This window comes from Falco biarmicus, chromosome 4, assembly GCF_023638135.1.
Source record: "Falco biarmicus isolate bFalBia1 chromosome 4, bFalBia1.pri, whole genome shotgun sequence".
In the NCBI taxonomy this organism is placed as follows: Eukaryota; Metazoa; Chordata; class Aves; order Falconiformes; family Falconidae; genus Falco; species Falco biarmicus.
Window position 1 is genome coordinate 8,928,426 of NC_079291.1, and position 25,217 is coordinate 8,953,642.

The window sequence follows — 25,217 nt, forward strand, 5'->3', positions numbered from 1 at the left end:
TCCTGTTGGTTGTTACATGGGAGAAGAGACCAACCCCCACCTGCCTACACCCTCCTTTCAGGTAGTTGTAGAGAGCAATAGTCCCCCCTCAGCCTCCTTTTCTCCAGGCTAAACCCCAGTTCCCTCAGCCGCTCCTCATAAGACTTGTTCTCCAGACCCTTCCCCAGCTCCATCGCCCATCTCTGGACATGCTCCAGCATGTCTGCAACCCTCTTGTAGTGAGGGGCCCAAACCTGCACACAGGATTCGAGGTGCGGTCTCACCAGTGCTGAGTACAGGGGGACGATCACTGCCCTGGTCCTGCTGACCACACTGTTCTGCTCTTTTTCTTTAACGTGGTATAAAGATGCGTCTAAAATGCTTTTCTTTTAGAAAATCTCAGAACTAGCATTTAGCTGAAACTAAATACAGGAGGAATTTTGAATGGAAACTGGCAAATTCACTCTGCATTAGTCAAGTGCTGATGAACACCCTTTCAGACAGTTCCCTGTCACTGTGCTGTTCTGTATTAAGAGTGAGACTAGCTCTTTCTAATTCCACTCAAAGTGCCAATTTACATTCTGATGCAAAGTACGTAGTCCATCATACATCATTCTGTCACTCCTGAGCTGCCATAACCTACTACTTTTTAAGATGCCTGTGACACAATTTTGATGCCTACACTCACTATGCATATGCAATTTCCAAATAAAACCTGAATAGTCTTACACTTGCTTGGATTCATTGAAAGGTCAGCAAACATTTATTTCAACATAAACTATTCTTGACAATCATTTCAAATGAATACAGTGGTAGAAGGGTCAGAAAAAGGAACAAAAAGCTTTAAAACCACTGATCTTGAGAACACCATCCCTAATTTTCACTTATTTTAAAATAAAACTATAGTTTTAACTTTGCGTTATAGTCCTGTAATAGAAAATTTCTTGTAAAATCCAGCCATAGCCTTCCTCAAATTTTCTGATGGCTACCTAACCTGAACATTCACTCTGTACTTTAGTCACAGTACTTCTACATCTGACATCTCCTGGGTGGCAGTTTTAATTACATTTAATGAAAAGAAATTTAAACACTTCAATAACAAACAGAAAAACTGTATGCGCTTTTACATCAAATCTGGGAATAGTATTCAAAGCAACTCAAGACAACAGCTCAAAAAGTGATTTAAGCCTACGTGGTTAATAAATCTTTTAAAAAGTGGGCACATATGAATTTGTATCATTTAAAAATATTTATAATGAATAAACTATTTTTTCATAGAAAAAAGTTCTAACGTTCTTACTCAGTTTTAAGTCTCAATTTCATATCACAAGCCATGATAATTTTAGGTAGATAATGAACACTCCATTCAAAATTAGTTTATTTTCCTAGCACACCATCGTATTTCCAAACAATTTTAGGTATTAAACGCAAGTTTAATACTTAGCTATGTAATAAGACCATTTCAAGATTGTTTCAAAATTCATCTTAATTTCAGCTCTTCTGGTTATTACACGAAATCATAATTTTATTTTAAAATGTCTAAGTCTTCTATTGTTCTTTAAAATACTTTTAAATCATCACAACCATCTGTTGTAATCAGGAAATGGAATTCAAACTGTTTTTCCAAGAAGTAGATCATAAAAAAAAACCCAGCAAGCCAACCCCAAAACTCCAAATTAAAATCAATTACAATTGCTCTGTGCTCTTATGATCATGTTTTCTTCCTATAACCTGTTGCCTTTTCATCATAAAGTTTAAGAAAAGGGTATGTAATGGTTCAATGCCTTGATTTTGGTGTTTGCTTTTAAAGCGAAGAGGTTGTCATTGTGATGTTTACCTATTCAATACACGTGCAGTTTCAAGTTGGTTAAATGGAAGTAGTGAAACAGGAAATAAGCTGCCAGCAGGATGAACAGTAACTGCAAACCAAATCTTCATGTTGTATCTGTGGCATAACGTCTTCATGGACTCCAAAGAACATCTTTTCAGTTCAGGTTCTCAGAGGTCACTGAGTTTTATAATTATCTCCAAGCCATTTTCTCCACATCCTGTTAAGCTGTCTCTAAACAGCTGTGTGTGTTGCCATGCAGCTTCGCCATCCCCTCCATTTAGAACCGCTTCCAACATAACTTCCGTTGCACCAGAAAAATCTGAATAGGAGTAAAGATTTTTATCTATTGGAGGAAGAGATAAACAATTCAGTAAGCCACTGCTCCAGACAGCATATACTGCTAGAATGCATGTTAAGAAGGGTAAGTTGTAATAAATGTTTAAGGATCTCAGCTGCAACTACTCAAATTCATCTGTCAGTCAGTGGCAAGGAAAAAAAACAAAACCTGAAAATTTTTGGTTATTATTTGTTAAGTGCTCATGCCTTAGAGGACCTATTAAAGATTGAAGCCACCGCACACAGAAGCATCTATCCTTCCTAGTAAAACACGAAAGTATCTTGTATCCACTCTGTGTTCTTGCTAACCCTGCTCTGTTGCAGGTAGGGGGTGTGTATATTAATAAAACCGGTGTTTGTACCAGTTTTGGTTAAAAGCACAGCACTTTCTTGACCTTGCTAAGAAAAACTGAGTTTAAAAAGTCAAAATACATTTGCATTTATTTTTTTAGTATTTGGACAGTGCTCTCTCCATACAAACTATTTATTTCCAGTTACACCTTTGCTGCTTGATATAATTATTTAAAGTCCACACTTACCTCCTACCAGAGCAATTTCTGCTGTTGGAGAGCAAAGTCTCCACTTTATTCTTCCACTCTGAAACGTCTGACTGCTTGTTCTAACTGAAATGTTATCTATTTTTAGACCAACTGACTTGCACTCAAACTTCCAGCTGATGGAAGCAGAGGATGACCCCTCTTTTCGGGCTAAATAAACCTAAATGCAAAGACGACATAGTTAGCATATCAAAAACTGAGACCACCAACAATGATTAATTAGATGTGTGTAACAAGGACATAACATCTAAAGATAACACGCTTTCATTCATTATCAAGCCTCTAAACATTACAAAATGGTAGTATCTACAGTTTTAATATAACCTCATTCTGAATCCTTAAGTCTATTCCACAGTTAGGTAATAGTATATGTTCATAGTCCTTCACTAGGGAACACTATTTCAACATAGCTGGTGAAGTTTAAGCCACAAAAATACCTAAGTTTATTATTTTTACAAAAAAGCAGACTTCTGTTTTTCATATAAATGCACAAGCCCACACACTTTTGTTGTTCATTTTGGTTGGTCAGTATCGCTGATGAAGAAAACTGTGTAACCAGCATTTTAGATTCTTCAGATGTGGCTGCATACTACTTGTCCTAGGACTTGACAAGTCTTGGTTAAAGCAAATTATACATGCTAGCCATATATAAATCCTGTATTAACTTTACTTGAACTGTTAGGAGATTTGCGTAATTTAATGTACTCCCAATGCTGTTCTAAACTTCACCTGACTTCAGTCAAGCCCATAGGTTAACATTCATTAAAGTTATTACCAACCCTCATGATAACTTTGTGGTAAGTGTCTGATGGTCCTTTCAAGTCTAGTTATCTATTATCAGCAAACCAAGGTAAAAGATGTTACAGATTGCTGCCATGATCCTTTCAGAATCCTTAGTTAAGAAAACTTATCAAAACTCTGTCATGTCCAAGCTTCTGATTATCATCATACTGAATGGATTTAGATAGCTCTTTAGTTTTCAATCTGGAAAGAACAACCCTGAATAAAATAGTAAACACAGTAGTATGTTTTGCTAAAGATCTCACCCTAATATAGAAATGTCATTGACAGACTATGAAGCAGAATTTGTGTTACTACGAACCAGACAAAAATACTAATTCCCATGTTTAAGAAAGCTGAGAAACCCCAAAGGTGTGAGGTGTTATGTTCCCTAGGTGTGAAGATCAACTATGGAAATCAAACAATTTAACCTGCTTTCATGTGAATATAATGATGTTCATGAAAGGGCTGATCTCCACACTGTATTTTTTAAGTACCTAGCTATTTCTAGCAAGAGATTTCCCTTGATCAGTTCCCACGGAATTGCCATATTTAAGCAAGGAAAGCAAAAAAATCCGTTAATTACTACTTGGTTGAGGTGCACTAAACATATGCTTTTAGGACCTGTCTCATCTTCCATTATAAAATCCAAGCATTTAACCAGAAAAACAGAAGTTAGTTTCCTTCTGTGTCTTTTTGACTGTCCTCTAACTTTCATACCTGGCTACTCATTTTCCAGTATCATTTGAAAAAAGTCTTAATTCGGGGCGGGGAAGACTCAAATTCCTTCTACTGGAGCAATTCTTCAGGAAAACAAGCTTTTAGAAATCCATGGATTTCAGATCTACAGGTTCTTAGATTCTCATTATCACCTACTGCAGTCTGCTTGTTTGAGCCCTGGGTGCCAAATTACCTCTAGGTAATGTGATTACATTTGTATTTTGTATCTGTTTAATTTGTATACCATATAGTCAAGTGATACAGAATAGCAAGAACATACACAAATACAGGCTACAGTCAGATCGGCCAAATCTATCATCTATCTGAATCATTCTGATCAACAACACTGCAAAGACAGAATAGGTAACTGATGGTTCTTTTTTGTTACTCTTGGGCTAATATCTATAGTTACTTTTTCTTACTGTGGCTTTTGTATTTAAATTCCTTTCTGTTCATCACATACTAAATGATAAACAAAGTATGAAGGCTCCTTTGGCTGCCAAGTTTCTCGGACAGCTGCTGAATCAATCTCCAAATCCATACCTTGCAGATCTGCTACAGGCATTACAAAAAAGAACAGGCAAACACCAAACAACCTTTCCCTCTGTCTCCCGTAATACAATCAAACAACAAAAAGTCATTTTAGATTCATACACAGACTTTCAGCAGGATGCTCTTCCTGCCTTACCCACAAGTCTGAGATACACCTGGATCTGTAGTTCCCGATTTCTCAAGGCCACCCTCTCATCCTTTATTTAGAAAAATTGAGTTGCTGTTAAATAACAAGGGTAAAACCTTTTTGTCTGGTCTCATAGATTGGACCCTCCCTGTATTACACAATTAGTAGAGCTAAGCAGAACAGCAGACTTGCAGTTGGTTTCAGTGCAAAGGTAGTATGTTTCTTGCAAAAGTGAGGATAACTGATCATTGGAGACTTTAAGATATAACATGCCATTAGATTTTTAGCAGATCCTAGGGAAGCAGAGAACAGTTGTCCCTCATTTTGAGTTTTTGTTACTTCTCTTCTCCTATTAGCCTACTCTGTTGAAACATTTTTTATTCTCCATATATTATTATTTCGTCCCTTATTCCTTCTCTTTTATGCAGAATAACTTCCCCAAACTATTCCCCCATCGCATTTTGCAAGTCAATTACGTAGAGACCCAGCACAGAAAACTTCAGAAGACAGTTATATACTTAGCTCCATTTTACATCGATGGGAAGTAAACCATTGCCAACGCTAGAAGAGTATTTGGCCAGAGACCTTTCAGACTAGTGAAATGACATGGGAAGAAAGCAATGACATGCTATAGTCCTTGACAGGAACGCTCAGTTCCATAGTGGTAGCTGTTGCAGGAATTGCTGTTTGCTAGTAAATGACCCCTTCCCATCTTACAGGCATCGGTTCTCTTCTTAGGTTAGAGCATACGACTCTGCTGCTGCTCAGTGTCCCGACAGATGGAAAGGATTCTGGGCAGGGTATACAATAATCTGGGTAACTAACAGGGTTTTGCATTCTTCCAGACGGAACTCGTAATATTTAGGAAAACAATTTCTTCCTTTGGCTGTGTATCAAAGAGATATGATATATGATAAAGCCATTCTCTAAAACAAGAACAAACCCATCTTTTTTGGAGAGAAGTACTGCTTTTCAACAAGACAGTATTTCTATGTTTGCCCAAAAGCGTTAAGAAGAATGCCATTTTTTTTTTATTTGATAACTTCAGCAAGGATTTTACTTATCTGCAGAAAATTCAGTTATCCTTTCTGAAAGACAAGCTAAATTTATTTCCAATTTCTTAAATCATCTGGTAATCCTACCCGAAGCTTAACAGTTATTTTTATTAACATTAGCTAAATTCTATGGGCACCAAGAGAGGTTTTGATGCCAAACACTGGCAAGGGTTTTCTACTTTACTGGAGTTACTGTACTTTCAGGGTAGATTTTACACTTCTTATAATTGTTATCCTTACCATTTTCCAATCCGTTTCAACCTTTCTCCAAACAGACTCTGCCTTCCAAACACCTGTTTCCCAGCCATTTATTTTTTCATTATTATTGGAAATACGTGTGTAACAATCTTCTACTACATTGTAGATGAGGTGGAAGAATTTAGATGTCTTCTCTTTTTCAGAGGGAATAAAAAGTACTTCTTTTCTTTTCTGAAAAAGGCAAAAAATACAAGCACCTTCATTCCCCAAGACATTTCAGTAAGACTATCTTACTTTTAAACAGCATGCCATGATTTCCCAATTCAGTTTTGCTGTCAACTGAAAAAAATGTCATTTCTAAGAGAGGTCATGGACTAAAGCATTTCTGCAAAACGAAAGTTTTAAACCAGTTTCCAACAATAGATCTGCACCTTTTTCAAAGGGGAGCAGTAATTTTATTTTTGAAATTTTCATATAATTACTTTTAGAAGTAAATTATTAATAAAATAATATAAAATTAGCAAATTTCAGTAAGATATTACCGTTAGGAATAGAAATTTTTCATGTGGAGTATATTTCTTGTACAATTAATAAGTAAATGGTTATTTTGAATAACATATAATTCTGTGACTATCATACACAGCTGCTTGTATATGACAGTTTACAAATCTATGTAAAAAAACTTAAGGTACAAACTTCCTAACTTCACAGTATTATATTTTTTTTTTAAGATTCATTGTTCTTACGCGTTTCAGAAAAGCAGAAATTCAATCTTCTAAACTATGGAGAACTGAAATAAACTCTTAATATCTCAAAGTTAAACAACCCTAAGAAACTCATTAATTTCACTTAACTGTGAAGGTTTAGGATTCTGTTTAGGATTTTTAGTCATTCCACACGACAGGATCACTAAGTAACTGATGTAACGAGTGATGGGGTAAGCCATACCTTTGCATGCTGGCTCAACTCAAATATAGCTATGGTTCTGAGAAACTGTATCTTAGCATAAAATAATTAAAAATAAAAACTTGCTTTTGGAAACAGTCAAAAAACATTGATAGGAAAAATCAATTGAGTTTGTAAATTCAAGTTGTCTCAAACTTGAGAGATTGTTCCACTTACACAATCCTAAGTGCTCCCACATTGTTTTATTAACAAGAACAGTTGGTCAAAACCTACTTCCAGGCTTTAACCAATGGAAACTAATAAAACCACAAATAAACATTTCTTAAAGTTTTCCCAATTGCTTTCAACTGCCTTAAACTTTTAATTCTGTCACACTGTAATTACTTAAAAGGAAAAAAAGTGTTTTTTATGAACTTGTACATGCAAAACACACTTTAGATCAAGGATTCCCAAACATTTTTAGAATCAACACACCACCACTAATCCTCAAAAATTACTTGTGGACTTCTGATTTCACATTAAACTTGCACCTCATGTTTTTGCAAATTGCACTGTTTGAACTAAATCTGTAGGCTACCTACCATAAAGTGCTATTCCTCTGTAGACCACAATCATAGAACCTCTAGTTAGCTACCTCTAAGATGGTCACCAGTGCAAAAGTTAAATACCTCTGGACCAACTTCACCTCTGGCTACTCGCCAAGCCAGTGAACCTGATGTCCTTCCACCATATTCTCCAGGTTTAGGTGTTTTAGGAGAAATAAATTCAACAAGCTCCACAATTGTTCTTTCCAAAAGCTCTCTTTTTCTATTTTCTGACAAAGATTGTTGTCTCTGAAAATACATTTAAGAAACAAAGTAAAAAATCCAGAAAAATAGTATTTGTAATTCTGCTCTAGTTACACCAATGGAGGGGAAAGAGAACTGAAAATAAAAAAAAAAATAAAAAAAGGAGACCAACATTTAAAGTCTAGACTGAGTGTTACAAACACTGATTCTATACCACATGTACAAATATAAATGAGTCATAACTGCATGGTTATTAAACAGCGGTGCTTTTCCTGTGAACTTGCATGCACTATGTGGATTTCTTTTAAAATAAGGTTTGTGCTGGTTTTTGTACATTTGCTTGGATGACAAAACACTTCCATAGCATATTTTATAGCTATTCTTATGTATTCTGTACCACAGTTGTTCTAGGTATTATTTGGGGGAAAGAGAAAGCAAGCATAATTTTTGGGTCGAATTTTTCTAAGGTGGAGCGATTTGATTGGCAACATTCTTCGTTTTGTGATTAAGCCCAAACAAAAGATTCCGTCGGTCTCCGAAACAGTTATTTCACAGTGACTGATTCTATCATAAACAATCTATGACATTCATATTTTTGCAGGTATCAGAAAACAGAAAAGCGTGTCACGTACATTTCCTGGTAAGTTAGTGGAAAAGAGAAAGAATTACATAACACTTTCTTTGCTCCCATGAATAAAACTATGGGCACAAACTTCAAAAAAATTAATTGAGAAGCTGGGGTTTTGTCTCCATGATTTTCACATCAAATATACAGAGCTGACATGCAAAAACTTCTTCCTTAACTGTGGATACACCCACACAGGGCTGGAAAATTAAGTACAATTTTGAGTATGCAAATGATTACATATCATCTTTTTTTTCCTGCTTTGGTGATTGCCCAAGGCATGCATACTCAGCCCACTAGGACCCAAAACTTCAGGGCAGTAAGTATTCCAATTATCTCAAAAGCAGTCCTGACCCCAGAAAGTTTTGCTATTAAGGATCAGGAAAGGCATTTGAGGAGGTTTTGTTCCAGACAACCACGTGGAACTTGGTAAAGAAAAGCAGATACAGAGAAATGATGAGAAACAGCTCCAGCTCAACAAACTCCAGCTGCCAAACACCAGTTCTAACACAGCAAGAGGGCAATACACTTCTGTGTTGATGGATGACAAGCAGTGACTCCAGCAGCTCATGAAACACCAGACCTTCCTGAATCTAACACTTGCCTGGGCACTTCGAACACCCATATGCTGTACTACAGATCTCACGCCAGTTCAGAGTAAGTTTGATATGGATTACTCTAAGTTAACGACACCAATCTACAATTTTCTTCAAGCCACTTTGATGTAGGGAAACCTAGCATCAGGAATCATCACGACTGAAGTTAGCGATGCCACACTGAGGCTTCCTTGCCCTTCCTCTGCAGCTGTTAAAGAGCAGTGCTTCAGCACAAAAAAGTTACTTCAGAAGACAGGCCTTTTATGTACGATACAAGAAATAAGGAAGTTCCTCAACCATAAAAAGCACAAGTATGCCAATTCTTGTCATCTCACTCCATCCAGCAAACTGTTGCATATGAACACTAGCAGCAGTTAAGATGTGCATAATGCTCAGACGCTGCAGAGATCAATGCTGCCTGGGCTGGGAAAACCTGCAACTAAGTTTCCTACAAATGACACTGTCATCAATAGCATCCACGTACTGAAAGGGATTCCAAGAACTCCATTATCAACTGCCACGGCTCAAGCTTCCTGCTTTTGTTTTTTTCTTAAGGTATTACCCTCTAGACACATGCTCAGGCCCCACCTTTCTTTGGCAGACAAAGGGAAAAGGAAGGAAGACCGATTGTGAACTGCAGCTTTAAAATCAGTTCTGCATCATGTGCAAGTTATGCTGTTGATGGTTCCTGAAGGACTCTGTGCTTTCAAGAGATTGATAACCTATGATTTAAGTGGACCCACTGCCAGGCAAGCAACAGTTAATTTGAGGGTAAAAATTCAATTTTAAACCTTTAAACAGAGAATACTGGTTCACCTCAAATCAATCACCACAAAATGGTTGCAATTCAACCTAAAATACTAGTTTGCCTTTTAAGAGCTGATGTGGCTGTAGCTAGACCCATTCACAATCACTACCAAAAAACGGGGCCTGTAGCAAATAAAAATAAGTAGTGTGTTTCCCTGTCCTACCATCCAGTGTCCAATGAAAGCAGTAGAAAGTTGAGGGTCTTCTCCCCAATTTCTATAGGGCTGATATACAATGGACTGGAATAGGGCAATGCCCATACAAAGTAGGTGAAGAAAATTTGTAGTCAGGGTGTGATACAGTACTATAGAATAACATCAGATGGTTGGTAATCCAGAGGCTACATGCCCATTTAGGAATGCCTGACACAAATAAAACACACACAGTATTTCTGAGAAGTAAAACAGTGTACTAAACAGATTAAATTATCCTTGCCTGTTTTCCATTTAACAGTGAGTCACTCAACATGCTTTGAACTGTTGCATGGTCTCTGCTCGGTGACTAAACAGACAGACATACAGAGAAATAATGACCACAATCATTGCTCTTGATGCAGAAAAGAACAATAACAATGTCTCAGATTCCATTTGTACTAAAATTGCAGTATAGGTGACAACGTATACTGCATACCATGCTTCTCTTGAGTTGCAACTTAGAAGAACTGAGCTTGAGAAATGCAGTGCTGGAGCTCTGCATCAAAAGATACGAAGACTATAATCCATCCTAGCATGGAACCAGTCTCTAGGAGATGATGGGAAAAGGGAAAGTTAGTAGAGGCCTCTGCCTACGTCACTTATCTGCTGAACAGGCTGCAGTGAAGGAAATTGCATACTAGCTGAAATGGACGCTTCTGACTGAGCAGAGTAATGAAAACATGCTATAAGATGTCTTGATAGCTGTAGGGGTGAGCTGCCTTACCCTTCCTCTACTGACTGCAGAAGCTGCCCAATATAACAGAGATCCCCAAATAGCAACTTTTTAATGGCCCCTTGATTCCCACTGCGTTAGCAACTTAGCAGGAACTTTAGGAAAGGCCCTTTGGCTAGGACTAATGTTGGAAGCCCCAGGCCCTGCCCTCAGATTGCTAAAACAAACTGCCTCCAAGTCCCTGAAATCCAATTCCAACTATATCAGACAAAAGAAAAAAGGAGTAAGAGCAGTTACTTACAGGGTTTAAATTCATTAGTTTAATAAATTAATCAAACAGGCTGAACAGGTACTGAGCAAAAGGAAGCGCGTGTAGGAGGCCAGGAGTGTGAGTATCATTCAGCTTATAAAAAGGGGGAGTAAGTTGTTGCTCAGAATAAGAGATCATCAAAAAGATTGACTAAGGTGTTCTAATAAAATCACAAGACAGCTTTAATAATACTGGAAAGCAATAGGGAAAGCATGCAGCATAGACAAGAAAGGGCCAGGCTATGGGCAGAGAAAGGAAGACAGGAGAAATAAAGGAGTGTCCTGGAAGCACATGTATAGCTTTCTTCCCTGTACTCAGTTTTTAATGAAGTTTTCATTTAAAACATGAGCAGAATGCCCAATCTTTCTGTTTGAAAACTGCTCATGTCAGCTTATGAGCTGCACAGGCCTGTAAAGTAGATGGAAAGGAGTAAGAAATGTGCCAATAGACCAACACGCAGCACCACCTGTTGGAGATGGCAATGGCACTTTTTTACCGGAGTTCTCTAAACTTAAGTGAAACAAAGCATGATCCTAAGGTGACATTCATGAGGCGAGGAAGAGGTGAGGCAAGCGAGCCCATGAGTCAGTTGCACATACTTTCCTGATCCCATTAATATTGTCAGGTTGATTTTTTTAACTTAATAGTGTCCCATTTCCCATGTTCTTTCCCTACAGACAACTGGTGGAGGAGGAGTCTGGTGACTGGTTTCTATCACCAGTCGATCAGAAGAAAGGCCCCTCAGATCAGTTTTTTAGCCAGTAAGGGTCCAATGCTCAGAGAGGATGCCATTAAATTCCTGCAACCCTGCACAAAGTGCATGCATTTCTCAATGTGAATTTCTCATTTACCCCCTTTTATTTCGCTAAATTTCTCAGTGCTCCACTCTGCTATATAACTGGTTTTTCTTTATTGATTTCAGGCCCTGGCCTCAAACTTAAGTCCAGCTTAATTCCTTCATACTCTTAGCGCAAGGTTATAACCCTCAAGCCAGCAGGCCTCCAAGAAAGGCATAATCTCTCTTTATTAAGCCATCAGCTGTATACTATCACTGGAACTAAAGTTTTATGCACAGGAACTAGTCATGGAAGGAAGTGGGGACAGAATGGAACCTTACACAGGTCATTCAAGGTTTTGTGACATTCTAGAATACTGAGTCAAGAAAAGTTCACCCTGCCTCAAGCAGGGAGTGGAAAAAGCTTAGCAGAGGTGCTGAGTGCACTCATGTTTTGTGACTATGACATGCAGATGGCAAATGGCTCCAAGTGTTTTGGGGACATCAGGCATGAACAGTCTACATGGCTCTGAGCCAAAACTCTGCCGATGGTATCAACACTTCTTGAAAGTCTTAGACACAGCCTGTGAATCATTCCTCCTGCTTCCTAGAGCTTAAAGAGTCACAGAAAATAAATCAGTATTTATAGTTATAAGAAACACAGCCCTCATTTGTTTTCAAGTTTTAGTATTATTGAAAACGCTCAGCCACCCCCAGGGATTCCACATAGTTACAAAGCAGTTGTGGTTTACCCCCAAAATCTTTTTATGTACAAGTCTACTCCAAAGCCATCAAGAAAAAATATATATATACACAGAATTTTTTTTAACACGTACATGTATATACACACACACATTTGACTGTGTAAGACATAATATGATCATCCTCTTACATACAATTTTTCATCTTATTTCACAGATTCAGCACTGTGACTGATACTTAGGTATTCAGTGTAAAATGAGGTCTGTATAGTTAGCAGCATTTTATATTCCACACCGCACGGACATTCCTATCAGGTTACCAAATGCATTCCTTTGTTCAAGGACTTCACATTCTGGAAAGACACTTATGTTTCACTTAAAGAAATCCATTTAAGAAAAACTACATACCGTTCTATTTAGTGCGTTAATTGTCTCACGTAGCGTAGCTTCACTGAGCGCTGTTCTTCTGGAGAGCACTTCTTGATGTTTACAGCTATATCTCCAGGTGACATCAACAACCTCAAGCACAAGTTGAAGAAGAAAATAAAAATTCCCGTGTATCTTGCTTCATTTAAAGAGGCTAGCTAATCAAAGTATGTTTTTCTATAATAATTCTGGAAATACAGATAGAACATATTGCACACTTGCCTCAGGGCAAGTTTATTAACATCATTACTCCTACCTCGTCTTTGGAGAACGCAATTACATAAGAAAGCTTCTTTCCCCACCCAGTTTCATAGAGAAGAGGTTTATCACAGACATTTTCACATGGATCACAGTGAAGCCATCTTTTCTGAGATGAAGAATATACTTCAGTCCAAACATGATCTATATAACAAAGACCAAGGATAAATAATGAATTATTATATAATATTGTAAGTTTTCCTGATTTAAATGAAGGAACAGGTGAAAAAAAGACCTCATTTTCTGTTCATCTACATTCAGAAACATTACCAGAGCTTTCTCTTTCTATCTTAGGATCACAGTCCTTTATGAATTAACTCAAGATTGTATCATTTTGAAGTCAAACATATAGCCTTACTTCCAGAGATACATTTCACCTCATCAGACAAGAAGTAAACTGAATTCATATTGTCTTTGTTAGCTGAACTGCATAACTCTATATGCTGCCTGATGCCTAATATAATCTGAGAACCATAAGATATATCACCTCATTTTGCACAGGTTTGTATTAACATTACAATATTTTAGAATACTAATACCTGTACAGTCCCAAACGTATCTAGCTTCAAAACCTACAGCTCTGCAACACAGTGTAAAACAGTTAGCCCACTCGCCACAGCGTCCACATCTAGTTTCCAGAAGCTTTTCAGGGTTGTTATACCTACAGGAGAAAATCAAAATAAAACCCAAATTATTGAAAATACATTTCACCTTTCAAAAGCTTTACATCATGACTGTCCTTGTCACGAGTGCCATTCAGACCACAGAAGACAATGGAAATGATTGCTGTACTGCACAGAACAAGCGCAAGCAGAATGCTACTTTTGACTCACATGACTCCATCATGTTTACAGCAGCACTGAAGGTTTTTTGTTTGGGTTTTTTTTTTTTTTTTCAGTTTTCAAAATTGACTTAGACTTCATCTTAAAACATGATTTTTATATACTGGTCTTTTGAGAGTTAACAAAAATATTTTTTAAAAAATGGATATTCACGCTTTTGCTATAGACTCAGCAAAAGATACACATTACCCTTTGATTTCCTTTAGAAGTGCAAGTTTTCCCTGAAATAACAAAACCCTACCTACACACTATGCCAATATTAATTTTAAATAAAAGTTGTACTTTTAACAGTAAAAAATAATAATAATCAAACAAGTCCACAAGAACAAGGCCACATAAGAGAAAGCTATATATTCTTTTTAAAAATCTCTAATCTTACAGAGCAATTGCAGGTTCATCAACTATCTTTATCATGTTTCTTAAATCAGCTTCTCTAATCTTTCAACCAACAACTTATCACTTGTTCACAAAACGCACAAATGCAAAGCTGTTTCTTGAAAGACAACAAGAAAAAGACAAAGCAAATCTTTGTATGCTCACCTTGGGAATCTGTTACAAAACTGACACTGGTTGCAGTAATGATTTTCCACTCGACTGGCATTCCACCTTAGATCATCTTCGGTAGGCAACAAGTAGTCACTTTTAGGCTCTGTCTGCCCACCACACCTGCTGCAAGGAAGATTATTCACCCAATGAAAAAAGTAATTCTTAAACCAGTCCAAGAGCTCCAACAGTAAGAAGTCCTCTTCATTCACATGTGCACCTGTAAAATTTATACAGCACAGTTAGGTCAAATGGAAAAATAATTTAGTTGAACTTTCCAGTATCTACATAAATCACCATCTCTAGGCCTTTATTATAATTCAGAAGTCCCGTTATAAAAAAAGCTTCATATGTTAAACACACACAAAAAAGAAAATCTTAATTCTCAAAACTGAGTAACGTCAAACTGTCTATGTAAAGAACAAAAAACTGCATGAAACTGCTCAAAATGAGAAGATTTCAAGCACAGGCCATACTTTCTTTTCTTGGATAACAATATTTAAACCAGAACCCATCTATGAAAATTTAACTGCTATCATATGAATATCCTTCTCTTGGTTTGCAAAATAAATCCTTCATGAAAACATTGCATGGAAAGAATGACAAATGTGATTTATTTGAACAGAAAGCAGTTGCAGTCGGCTGTGACATGCAGCTATTCTTGACTGCACAATCCATCTTTCTAATGAAAGTAATAAAGGGAAACAGTAAAAAAAATATCCGTACTTCTGATCAAATGACTCTTTAGCACAGTCTTTATGAGCCAAAAATGTCTATTAAGCATTGTAAGGGAAGTCCTAAAAACAAGTGTCCCCCAGCACTAAGCAGTTATTCCCACAGGTGACAGTCTTAAAACAGCAGTACAGATAAACCAAAGCAGCTGAAAGGGCCAATTACCCATACATCTCATACACAGTCCATTCCCAAAGGAATGTTTCTATAAAGTTCTTTCAATGTTTTCAAACTGTCACAATCCAAAACAGTGGAGTTCCACCCCTGCCCCATTATTGTATCTAAATTCAGGTCTCAAAGCCATTGACTGAAGCCATCTAGATCAGCTTGATGGCTTGGGAAGTTCTGTGCAAAGCAGTATCAGAGCAGAGTCTAAGCAGGATGCTTGGATTTTTTTTCCTTTTTAAAAGAATTTAAAGTTTTCATTACTGTTAAGTCTCTTTTCCCCATTGCATCGTTCTATGCTGCTGAATGAGAATGCTTTGTACTTGTTCATTTAGTTTCCTACTTCCCAGTATGGCTTTATAAAAAGAGAAAAAAATACTAAGAAAATCCACTGACGAAGAGCTCTCTAATGCCAAAGGTACAATTACATATTAGTGTGTGGCCGTATGAGACATCGCAAAGTCTTTCATAAAAAAGATGAGAAAAGCTTATTTTTGGTTTGCAAATCAACAGCGCTCCCATCAAGTTAGCAGAATTGCTTCAGTCTTCTATCAAAGATTCACAGTGAAAAGGATTTTTTTTTTTGTTTAAATATGGTCTTGGAATCATTTGGGTGGGGTTTTTTTACATATTTATCTCATACAAGTAAAATTTCACTGTATTGCAAAAACAAATCTAAAACTGTCACTTAAAAATATTTTAACTGACAAAGATTTTGTACCTTCAAAAAAATCTGCATTTATGAAGGAAATACACGTGTTTTAGCCGTTGATGCCACAAATATTTATGCCTGTGTTTCACTTCTGGCTCTGAGAAGATGGCATGTGAACAACCCTATTCATTTAAGCATTAGCAAGAGGTGATTTTTTGTATCAATTGTGTCTTGGAAAGGTCTCATACAGTGTCTCACCAATAACATCACTTCAAAAAGAGAAGCAGTATTTCAAAATTTTATTCTGAGTTTGCAGTTGTAGTACGTATGGGAACACTGCACTCCAACAATTTCAAAACAATGACTACCCAAGCAAGAAGCTCCCCTCCTCTTGTAGCTATTCCACTCTAGATGCAAGGAATGTAACAGTACATGCTCATCTCATTTTTTCCCCTGCATTGTTAACTATTAATTCAGAAATAGAGTTCAGAATTTCTACATGAAAGCAGTAAAGGATGAATGACAAAAATGAAAAAAAAGAAAAAAACAAAAACAAAAACAGAAGGAAAGAGAGAAGTAGAAAATTTGAAAATTAGGAAGGTAATTCTGAATTAGAGACAGCAATTGGAACCTGCAAGCATGTGACCAAATCCACATACCTAAAGCATAGTAGATACACGCATCATTCCAATGTTTGAAAGAATATTTCTAGTTTCATATCCATTATAACTTGACAGCATTACCTTTGTCCAGTCTTGTAGCTTGTGCTAGCTTTTTCTGAGCCTTCGTTTTCAATTGCTGGAGGGGAATTGAAGCTAGCGCTTTCTGCTGAATAGAAGGATTCTCATACATCAATACATGATGCTCAAATTTTGTTTGAAGTGTTTTCAAGATATCTGCAGCCTGCAAAAGGATTTTCAGTCACAAGATGATTTATGAACTTTCACCTTAAGCGAGAAGAACCAAGCTCTCCTATTTTAGTCAGTCGTAATTCTATACTTACAGTTACATTATATGTTGCTTAACAGGCGAAATATTTATTTGTAAAGATATCAGTAAAATTCTGGACACCACCACCCAAACTGTAAAGCCAGCCTTGTCATCTTTGAGCATTCTGAATGGTGTCCCAAGTATACTGATTCTGGGAGAAAACTGCTTTTCTTAAAGATACCTCTGTAACAAAATTTGACTTAGTTTCCACCCCCTGCTTTTCTTTTGGACATCTTTTATCTGAAATCCATGGAAGAAACTGTAATTCACTCCATTTCCTGGACATTGCTGCACCAGTTCAAAGAAGCCTACTATTGATGAATGTTGCTTTCCTGTTTCTTACTCACGAATGCTACTTGTCTATTTCTTCTTCCTTCTCTCACAGATCAACTCTGATAAAGATTTGGATAGCCTTGTGACCATGTATTGGACAGTGTCTTTCACTAGAAATCAAATACAAGAACTAGGTATCTTCAGTCAGTTATCCTAAGCGTCACTTAGTGGCAACTACATGTTGCACCCAATAAGGTACACCCGTATCTACTAAAATAAATAGCTAAAGTTAATAGTAGTGGTGTTAGTAGCTGAGCAAACTATTTACTCCCATTTAAAGTGGGACAACACAGAAAGTGAAATGGGATTTTATAATTAAGGGTGTGGCATGTTTTGGGGGGAAGCCTGTGGCACTGCTAAATAACCTTTTCTCTACTGCTAGATCATGCTTCAGTCTTCAGCCTTGTTAACTAATTTTTGTTTCATCAAAAATCCCACACCTTCCTGAAACGCTAGCAGCAAATGCAACATAACGCACAGTGTGAAAACTCTTCAGAAGGAAACATCTTTCAAAAGAGCATTTAAATTAGGAGTGATTATTTTGATGCTGGACAGTACTGGTCCTTATTTTTTGTAACTGCTGAAACAGAACTGGTTTCGTTCTTACTGCCACTCATCAGCTGCAGGTGATTGTTTTAACATCCTAAACCCAACTGTGTTCAGATTCACTTTAATGCAAGTTGAAAACACAGAAATGAGGGAAGTTAGGGACTGCCAATGGCTTATAGAATTTCATGTTCTGCCAGCTTCCTGAAAAAGTGTTCAGAAATACTGCTCAGCACAGCAGAACATCTCCCAAATTCTTTGACAATTCAGATTGCCCCACTGGCAGACACCATCAGTGTTACAGTAGTGCTTAATGGTTTAATGGAAGCCACTGTATATCAATGAAGTCTTAAATAAACATCCAGAAGTGTGGTGAACCTCACTGCAAAGTTTGGATACCTCTTTCCTCCTATAATTACTATGTCAGCCATGAAGATCAGAATCCATCCACCCAAATCACTACCCAAAGCCTGCCTTCCTTCCTCCAAGTCTCAAGAATGCCTTATGATAAGAAATGCAGAAGAGACACAGATAAGGCATAATAACGATGGGTTAGGTCCCTGAAGTGTGCCATTACATTCCTGTGCTGTATCAACTAAGCCACTTCTCCCTGTGCTTACCAGGGCTCCCATGATTCACAGGTGTAATGCATAGGCAAGAAATAAAAATGCTTGCACTACAAAACCCACCCTAGAACTCTCTTGACATCTGACAGCAGCACATATAACGGTAACACAACTATACCGCTGCAGCATACTCACTGAAAAACAAAACACATACTGCTGTGCAAGCAAAATGACCAAATAATAGCCAGAAGGTATTTTTCAGATTTCCTTCCAAGCAACCCAGACTACACAGACCAAACGCAATGGCTCAGAGAGCCATCAGTGCAATTTCCTCAAGAGATCAGCTGAAATGCAACATTCTAATAGAATACCAACATTGTGTTAGCAAAGTCTCTAAATTGTAGTATTCAGTCCCACCATCCATGTTGAATCTCAAGAGGCATGGAAAAATAATAGTTGCAGAGAAATGGATCTACAACTCTGACTGCTAGCATAAGTCAGGGCAGATTAACTACAAATGAGAAGGATTAACCTCAGAATACATCTTGTCAAATTGAAATCTGCAGCATTTTTCTCACTGCAAAATCAACGCAACTTCTAAAACTTCAAAGCTTCTCCAGTACTAATCAGTACTGCCACAAGTCACTCTAGAGGTTTCACAATCACTTCCAACCACTGCTGCAAAAGTGGCTGAAACAGTAAAAACCAAGAAGCAGACAAGAAAAGCCCAAACCCCAAATTCATATAAACCAAGTCAGTATATTCAGAGGCAACTGCTAGCATGCTAAGATAATTATATTAAATGGCTCAATATTCAAGTGCCTACAACAATTCCCTTCCCAATGGACATTATGGGTGATAATGCATCACTGAGTGCTCTGTCTCCCCATAACTTTAATCTATGCTTTGCCATTTCTCTTCCATTGATCTTGGGTAAGTCTTGGGAAGAAACAGCATGTAATATTTCTGTATCCAATAATATACTGATAATATAATTTAAGACACAAACTCTGTTTAAGAATGTATGAAAAGTGAGCTTTTGGAAGAATTCAATCTTAAAGCTGATATAAGATGAAGTGATACCGGTTCTAGGGGGAAAGCACTCTTTAGAAAAGTTAAACCAAAGCATCCTTCAGACCTTCTATCAAAAGGTGTAACTTAATTTTTCAGAGTTGTATGAGGTGTGAAGAGCCTTCTCCCATCAGGCCAAGTAACATCAGATGAAAGAACTCTGCCTCTCTGTCTTGATAGGGAACTTCATCTCAACCCTTACACATGGGACACACAGCCGAACTATAGATTTGTCCTTGCCTGGCTAAATTTCTGTCTCTCACAACAGCTACATGTGAAAAAAAGAAAGCTTTCCTCACAGGAGGCTCACACAGAAGTCGTAACACATTAACTGAAATGCTACAATTATAAACATTATGGTTGTGCTCCTGTTCTTTCGCTGGCTCTCAAATACCAAACATGGTATACAGCCCCAGCCTTAGCTTCCCACCCCTCCCTTTGTTCCCCCACCTTGCTGTTCCCTTCCAATACAAATGAACCTTCTTTTTTTTTCCATGACACCCTGATCAATAGAACATTTATGGACATCTTCAACAAAATCTCTTGCTAATAGTCTATTTATACCATGTTTCATGTTGAAATCGAAACCAACGAAAACACTCAAGAACTTCAGAAACCACTGGAAAAATAAAAAATTCCTCTAGTCCAGCCTCCTGCTCAAAGCATGGTTAGCTATGAGGTAAGACCAAATTGCTCTGGGATTTACCAAGTCAGGTCTTGAAAATGCCCGGATTTGGAGACTACAAAGCCTCTCTAAGCAACCAATCCCAACAGCTAACTCTTCTTCAATCTTAATCTTGAATATAAATGCACCTACAAAGTTTCCGGATTGCAATTACCATTTCAAGAGATTGCACAAGTGATGTTTCTGGTTGCTGACGGGCAGGGACAAGAAGAGAGTCAGCAGGTCTTGAAGGCTGATGTGCAACTCTCTGAGTGCTGGCCATGGTTTCAGAGGATCCTGATCTGTGGGTCTGATTTGACTCATTCAGTCTGCTGCTCCTCTCTCCAGCAATTAAGTCTCTGATTTTACGTAGCTGTTCAATAGAAGCTTCCTTAGGGAAAACCAGATGAGTTTCTCCCTGAAAGATAAACAAATTAATTCAGCAGTTAATGCAGGTCCAAGCTAGTGAGCCCATTTGTATCTATAGCTAACAGCTGTATCATATACTGGAAGTTAGCACCTTAAGGGATGGCAGGATTCAGCCTTCAGATCAGGCCCCTTACAGCAGAAGCTTGTAGATCAAGAACTTACAGTCGAAAAAAGGCTCGTAACAACACGCTTTTGTCAGTAATTTATTTTGCAGAGCCACACATGGACAACAATTATAGTTTGGCAGAGAAAGCAGCAACAACAGAAATGAACAACACACACACAAATGCTCAGTTCTCACTCTACAGCAGTGAAATGCTAGGCAGCACAGGAGGACAGCCAATGCTGGGGGAAGAAGCCTCTAGAATGGCATCTGCTGTGAACTCTATAGTGCTATCTTTTAAGCTTGGTAAGTTTTCAGATAGGAAATATTCTTATTGAGACCTGTACCGGGTTGATGTTTGGGTTCCTATTTTTGATCATAACATGATTACTGGCAGCAAAACAAAAGATTAGTGATTATGGCAGAAGCAAGTATTAGTGTACTTAACATGAAGGAATAGGTTACTAAAAGCATTCATATCCTGAAACATTCATACTTCAAGAGTTTCAGTTTCTATCACTGCAGCACTTCTTTTTATTAAACTAAGTAATTTTTTTATCCACAGTTATCTTAGGTCACCTATCATTGCAGATGCAGTGCTTCACTTTAACTCTTACAATCACTGCAAAACTAATTGGAATGTATCAATCCAGCAGAAGAGTCCTCATTTTTTAATTGAAAAAGTTGGCTTACCAAGCAGAGACAAAAGAAAGAACAATCTTTTTTTATCACAGTTGAAGAGAAGTTCATGAGCTCAAGCCTCAATTGACACAATAACCATGGGACAGAGCCAACATGCTGTTAAAGATCTGACAGAAGTCGCGAGTAGCACTTTAACACGTTTAAAATGACTGTTATTACTGCTTAAGTGCTTCACTAGCTACACTGACAACCTCTTGGCTAAAACACATCATTAAAAGTCATCTCCTGAGTACCAGCATGAGAATAAATCCACAGACCATTTATTTCTCTCTCTGCTGTCACCATTTCTTTCAGCATACCTTCCCCCCCCCCCCCCAAGTAGGACAATTACAGTAACTTTACCCAGAGCAGGCAGAAGTCTCATGACAGCTGGACCTAAATAACATAATATATGCACCCATACAGAAGTGTAGCATCAAACAGACAAATTAAAGCAAAGCCAGAGCAAGAGCTTTGCACCATTAAACAAGAGCTGGGTTTTAACCCCAGCTCTCCTGTAATTACAAAGGCTCCTTCTAGCTTAACAAGGTTTGGTAGCTTGAATTCCACCAAGACAGGGATCATTTCAGGACAAAACCCAACCTTCGAAATACATCTTTTTGACTACAACAAAATCAAGACTCACTCAAGACTATTTTAGGATTCAGTTGCATAATTATTTTAAATGGGTGAAAGCCCCACCCTCCCACTATTTCAACAGTCTGTTGCCCTCCACTGCTGTCAAAACAAAACCAGTACTTGCACAGCTGCACTGTGAATTGGCTGAATTTTTTTTTTTTTGGGGGGGGGGGGGGAGTAGGAGGGGGTAGGATTACTTTTTAATCAGATCAGCTTCCCTTAGCTAACTCACTATGGGGCCACACAAGCCCTACTGATGGTAGGAACAAGGAACAGAAGAGCAGGACTTCCCCCCCCACCTTCCAAACGTTGGTTTCAACACACAGATTTACAATATGGAAACTACTGCCCAATGGCGCAGTCTGATGTCCAACTAATAGTGGGCTGCTACTGAAAGAAGGGGTTTTCACCCCTGTTTCCCACCATTTCCTTTGTGCTAGCAGGGATATGTATCTGACAATTAAGCAAACCAGCAGTGCACCTGATCAGCAGAAAACCGGGCTTATCACAGATCAGGTTAGCTCTGACTCCACCATATTTCTGAAGTAGCCTCATCTGAATTTTCTGTTGGTTAACTGCAGATATTTGCATACAAGAATTGAAAGAAAATAGCAACTGGCTTAAAATCTAGTGCCTTACAACTGGCAAAGCAGAAAAAAAAACCCAACCAATTTTAAATTTTAGTGTGTAAACTGATGAAGACACCAGAAATTACTAAATCATACTCACCTCTTGAAACCCCATCTCAAATAAACATTCAACTGCTCCTCTGACAGGCAACAGCCTCGTGGAAAATGCTGGATTTCCAATCCGAATTAATCTATATTTTTCTTCATAAGGATTCCTGAAGAAATCAAAAGTTTTAATCATGTTTGCAAACTAAGTAAACACTTAAAAGCTGGGCAACTGCACTAAGCAGTGTTAGTCATTCACAAGAGATTTTTTAAGAAGTTTAGTTTCATCCATACCTCGTAGGCAGTGTATGAAACCTCTCTAAAACTTTGACTTAGTTCACGTCCTTCCACGCTTAACTCCAAGAGTTACAAACTGGATCCAAATTGTAGTTTGCAACTTAAGTTGATAAATATGTTTTCTTCTAGCCCTACCCAGCAGTGCTTATTCTGCGGTGATACTTAAAGACAACTTCACACCCCTCACCGCCTGGCAGCATTCTAACTGAACTCCTCAGCTGGATGGTTTTAGGCCCACTATGGAAGCTATGCTCAGCTTCCTGGTATGGGGGCAAAACTACTGCAGTCTCTCTACTTCTCGAAGGGCTCCCTGTCAGCTCCCCTCTCCTCTTTCGACTCTCCTACACCTTCTTATCTCACTTCTTCCTTTAAAATGGGACAGCCCAGGACCCACTGTTCTCTGCCACACAGCATGGATTTTGTGAGTGGTTGACAAACCAGATACTGAGAGGGAGGGGCACTCGGAACGTCCTGAGTTGCTTGAAGACATCAAGGTCAATCACACATACTGGTGCGTATGTATACCCCCCAGAGCCACCTCACAAAACAATTGTAATTAACTCCTGATACCCAGTCTTACCACGTCAGAAAAGAAAGGCAACAGAAAAATCAAGTCACTGTTTTAGCATCACCTGTTATGCATCTGCTGACCTTTAGGTGACCTCAAAACAACCCAACCAGCAATCAAGAAAGAAATAAAAATCCAAGCCACTACACACTTGTGCGAAAAGTAATCTTATGTTAAAATAACGACAAAAAGCAGCAAGATGTTTTTGAGCCCCGGTATTACGTAACAGACCGAACCACAGGGCGCACCTCGAGCTGTGCTGCCGTGAGCCCCGGAGCGCCCGGCGTGCCGGTGCCGTGACCGGCCGCTCCTGGCGCCGCGCCAGCGCCCCGCCGGACTCCCCCCACCCCGAGCGCGCTGCTCCCCCGGACCCGCCGCGCCCACGGCCCCCGCGGCACCCACGCACGGCTGCGACCGGCCAGCCACGGCCGGGAGCCGGGCGCTGGCCCCGCGGCGGGACAGCAGGGCCCCGAGGGCCGCGGCCCCACCGCCTGGGCGGGTGAGGGGCGCCACCGCCGCCCTCAGGGCCGCGCTGAGGAGGCGGCGGCCACAAGCGCCGCCGGCCGCTCCCCAGGCGAGGGGCAGGGGCTGTCGCGGCGCGGGGCCGGGGGGCGGCGGGCCGGGGAGCGGCGGGCCGGGCGCGCACCCTGCAGCAACGCCCGCCGCCGGCCGAGCCCGGCCCGGCTGGAGAGAGCGGCGACCCAGGGCGCCTCCCGCCGCGCCCCGCTCACCGGAGGATGTTGTCCGCGTAGGTGAGGAGCAGCCGCGAAGCTTCCAGGAAGATCTCCCGCCCGTTCTGGCAAAGCTCGCTCACGGCGGGGGAGCCCGGCGAGGAAGAGAGGCCCACAGCGGCCGCCATCGCGGCGCTCGGCGCGCACCCCCCCCGCCCCCGCCTCAGGCGGGCGGCGCCGGCAGCACCCAGCGCTGCGCCGGGAGCGCCGCAGCACGCATGCGCAGCGGGAGGGGAAGGGGGGTGTCACCGCCCCCAGCCCCGGCGGCAGGCGGTGGTGTTGCAGGAGCGTCGTGCTGGCGGCTTTAACGACGTGGCGATCGGTGCCCGGTGGCGCTGGTGCAGCAGGGCCGCCTCAGGCGCCCCTGGCAGGCGGCAGTGTGACAGGCACGCAGGCCCCTTCCGCACCGCCCTGTCGCAGCGCTGCCCGCGGGTGCCGCAGCGGCAGCCCCGCTGTGCCGCAGGGACGGGAGCGCCGCCGCGGCTGCGCCCCCCGCCCTGGCACCCCTTCCAGCCCTGCCTGCAGTCTGTCCAAATGGCGAAACAAGCCCTTAGTTTGCGTCTCCGCTTTTTCTAGGGGTCTGGTTTGTGCCATTAGTGAACAAACTGCAACGGAGAATCTTAGACAAAAATGTCTGAGGGGCTTTGCTTTTTTAAGAATGCAAGATTTTAAAAGTTCCAAGTAAAAGAGGTCTTTAAAATTCAGGCAGGCTTCGATTATTGGCTGACATTTTGCTCTCTACCTCTGCTGCCTGCTCAGACAGGTCAAAGAACATGGTACCTATCCCTTTCAAAAGC

The 25,217-nt window shown here is 39.8% G+C and overlaps 1 protein-coding gene across 1 annotated transcript; it reads right to left on the reverse strand.

Annotated features, from left to right (window-relative positions):
• Positions 1-714: 714 nt before the first annotated feature.
• On the reverse strand, positions 715-24,615 carry NGLY1 (N-glycanase 1). Its single transcript, XM_056334548.1, has 12 exons — positions 24,421-24,615; positions 22,880-22,994; positions 20,474-20,716; positions 16,872-17,031; positions 14,577-14,799; positions 13,734-13,855; positions 13,193-13,338; positions 12,919-13,029; positions 7,710-7,874; positions 6,178-6,366; positions 2,686-2,863; positions 715-2,153 (listed from the first exon to the last, which is right to left on the reverse strand). Exons 1-12 carry the CDS (start codon positions 24,546-24,548, stop codon positions 1,978-1,980), a joined length of 1,956 nt encoding a protein of 651 aa, XP_056190523.1. The 5' UTR covers positions 24,549-24,615; the 3' UTR covers positions 715-1,977.
• Positions 24,616-25,217: the final 602 nt, after the last annotated feature.

Bases quoted from the DNA above. Each gene is read 5' to 3' on its own strand.
- NGLY1 (XM_056334548.1), bottom strand. From the start codon at position 24,548: ATGGCGGCCGCTGTGGGCCTCTCTTCCTCGCCGGGCTCCCCCGCCGTG. The intron at 6,367-7,709 runs GTATTTAACTTT...TGCCTTTTTCAG, and splicing joins GAGGTGAAGTTGGTCCAGAG to AAAAGAAAAGAAGTACTTTT. The intron at 2,864-6,177 runs GTAAGGATAACA...CTTTGCATTTAG, and splicing joins TTGAAACGGATTGGAAAATG to GTTTATTTAGCCCGAAAAGA.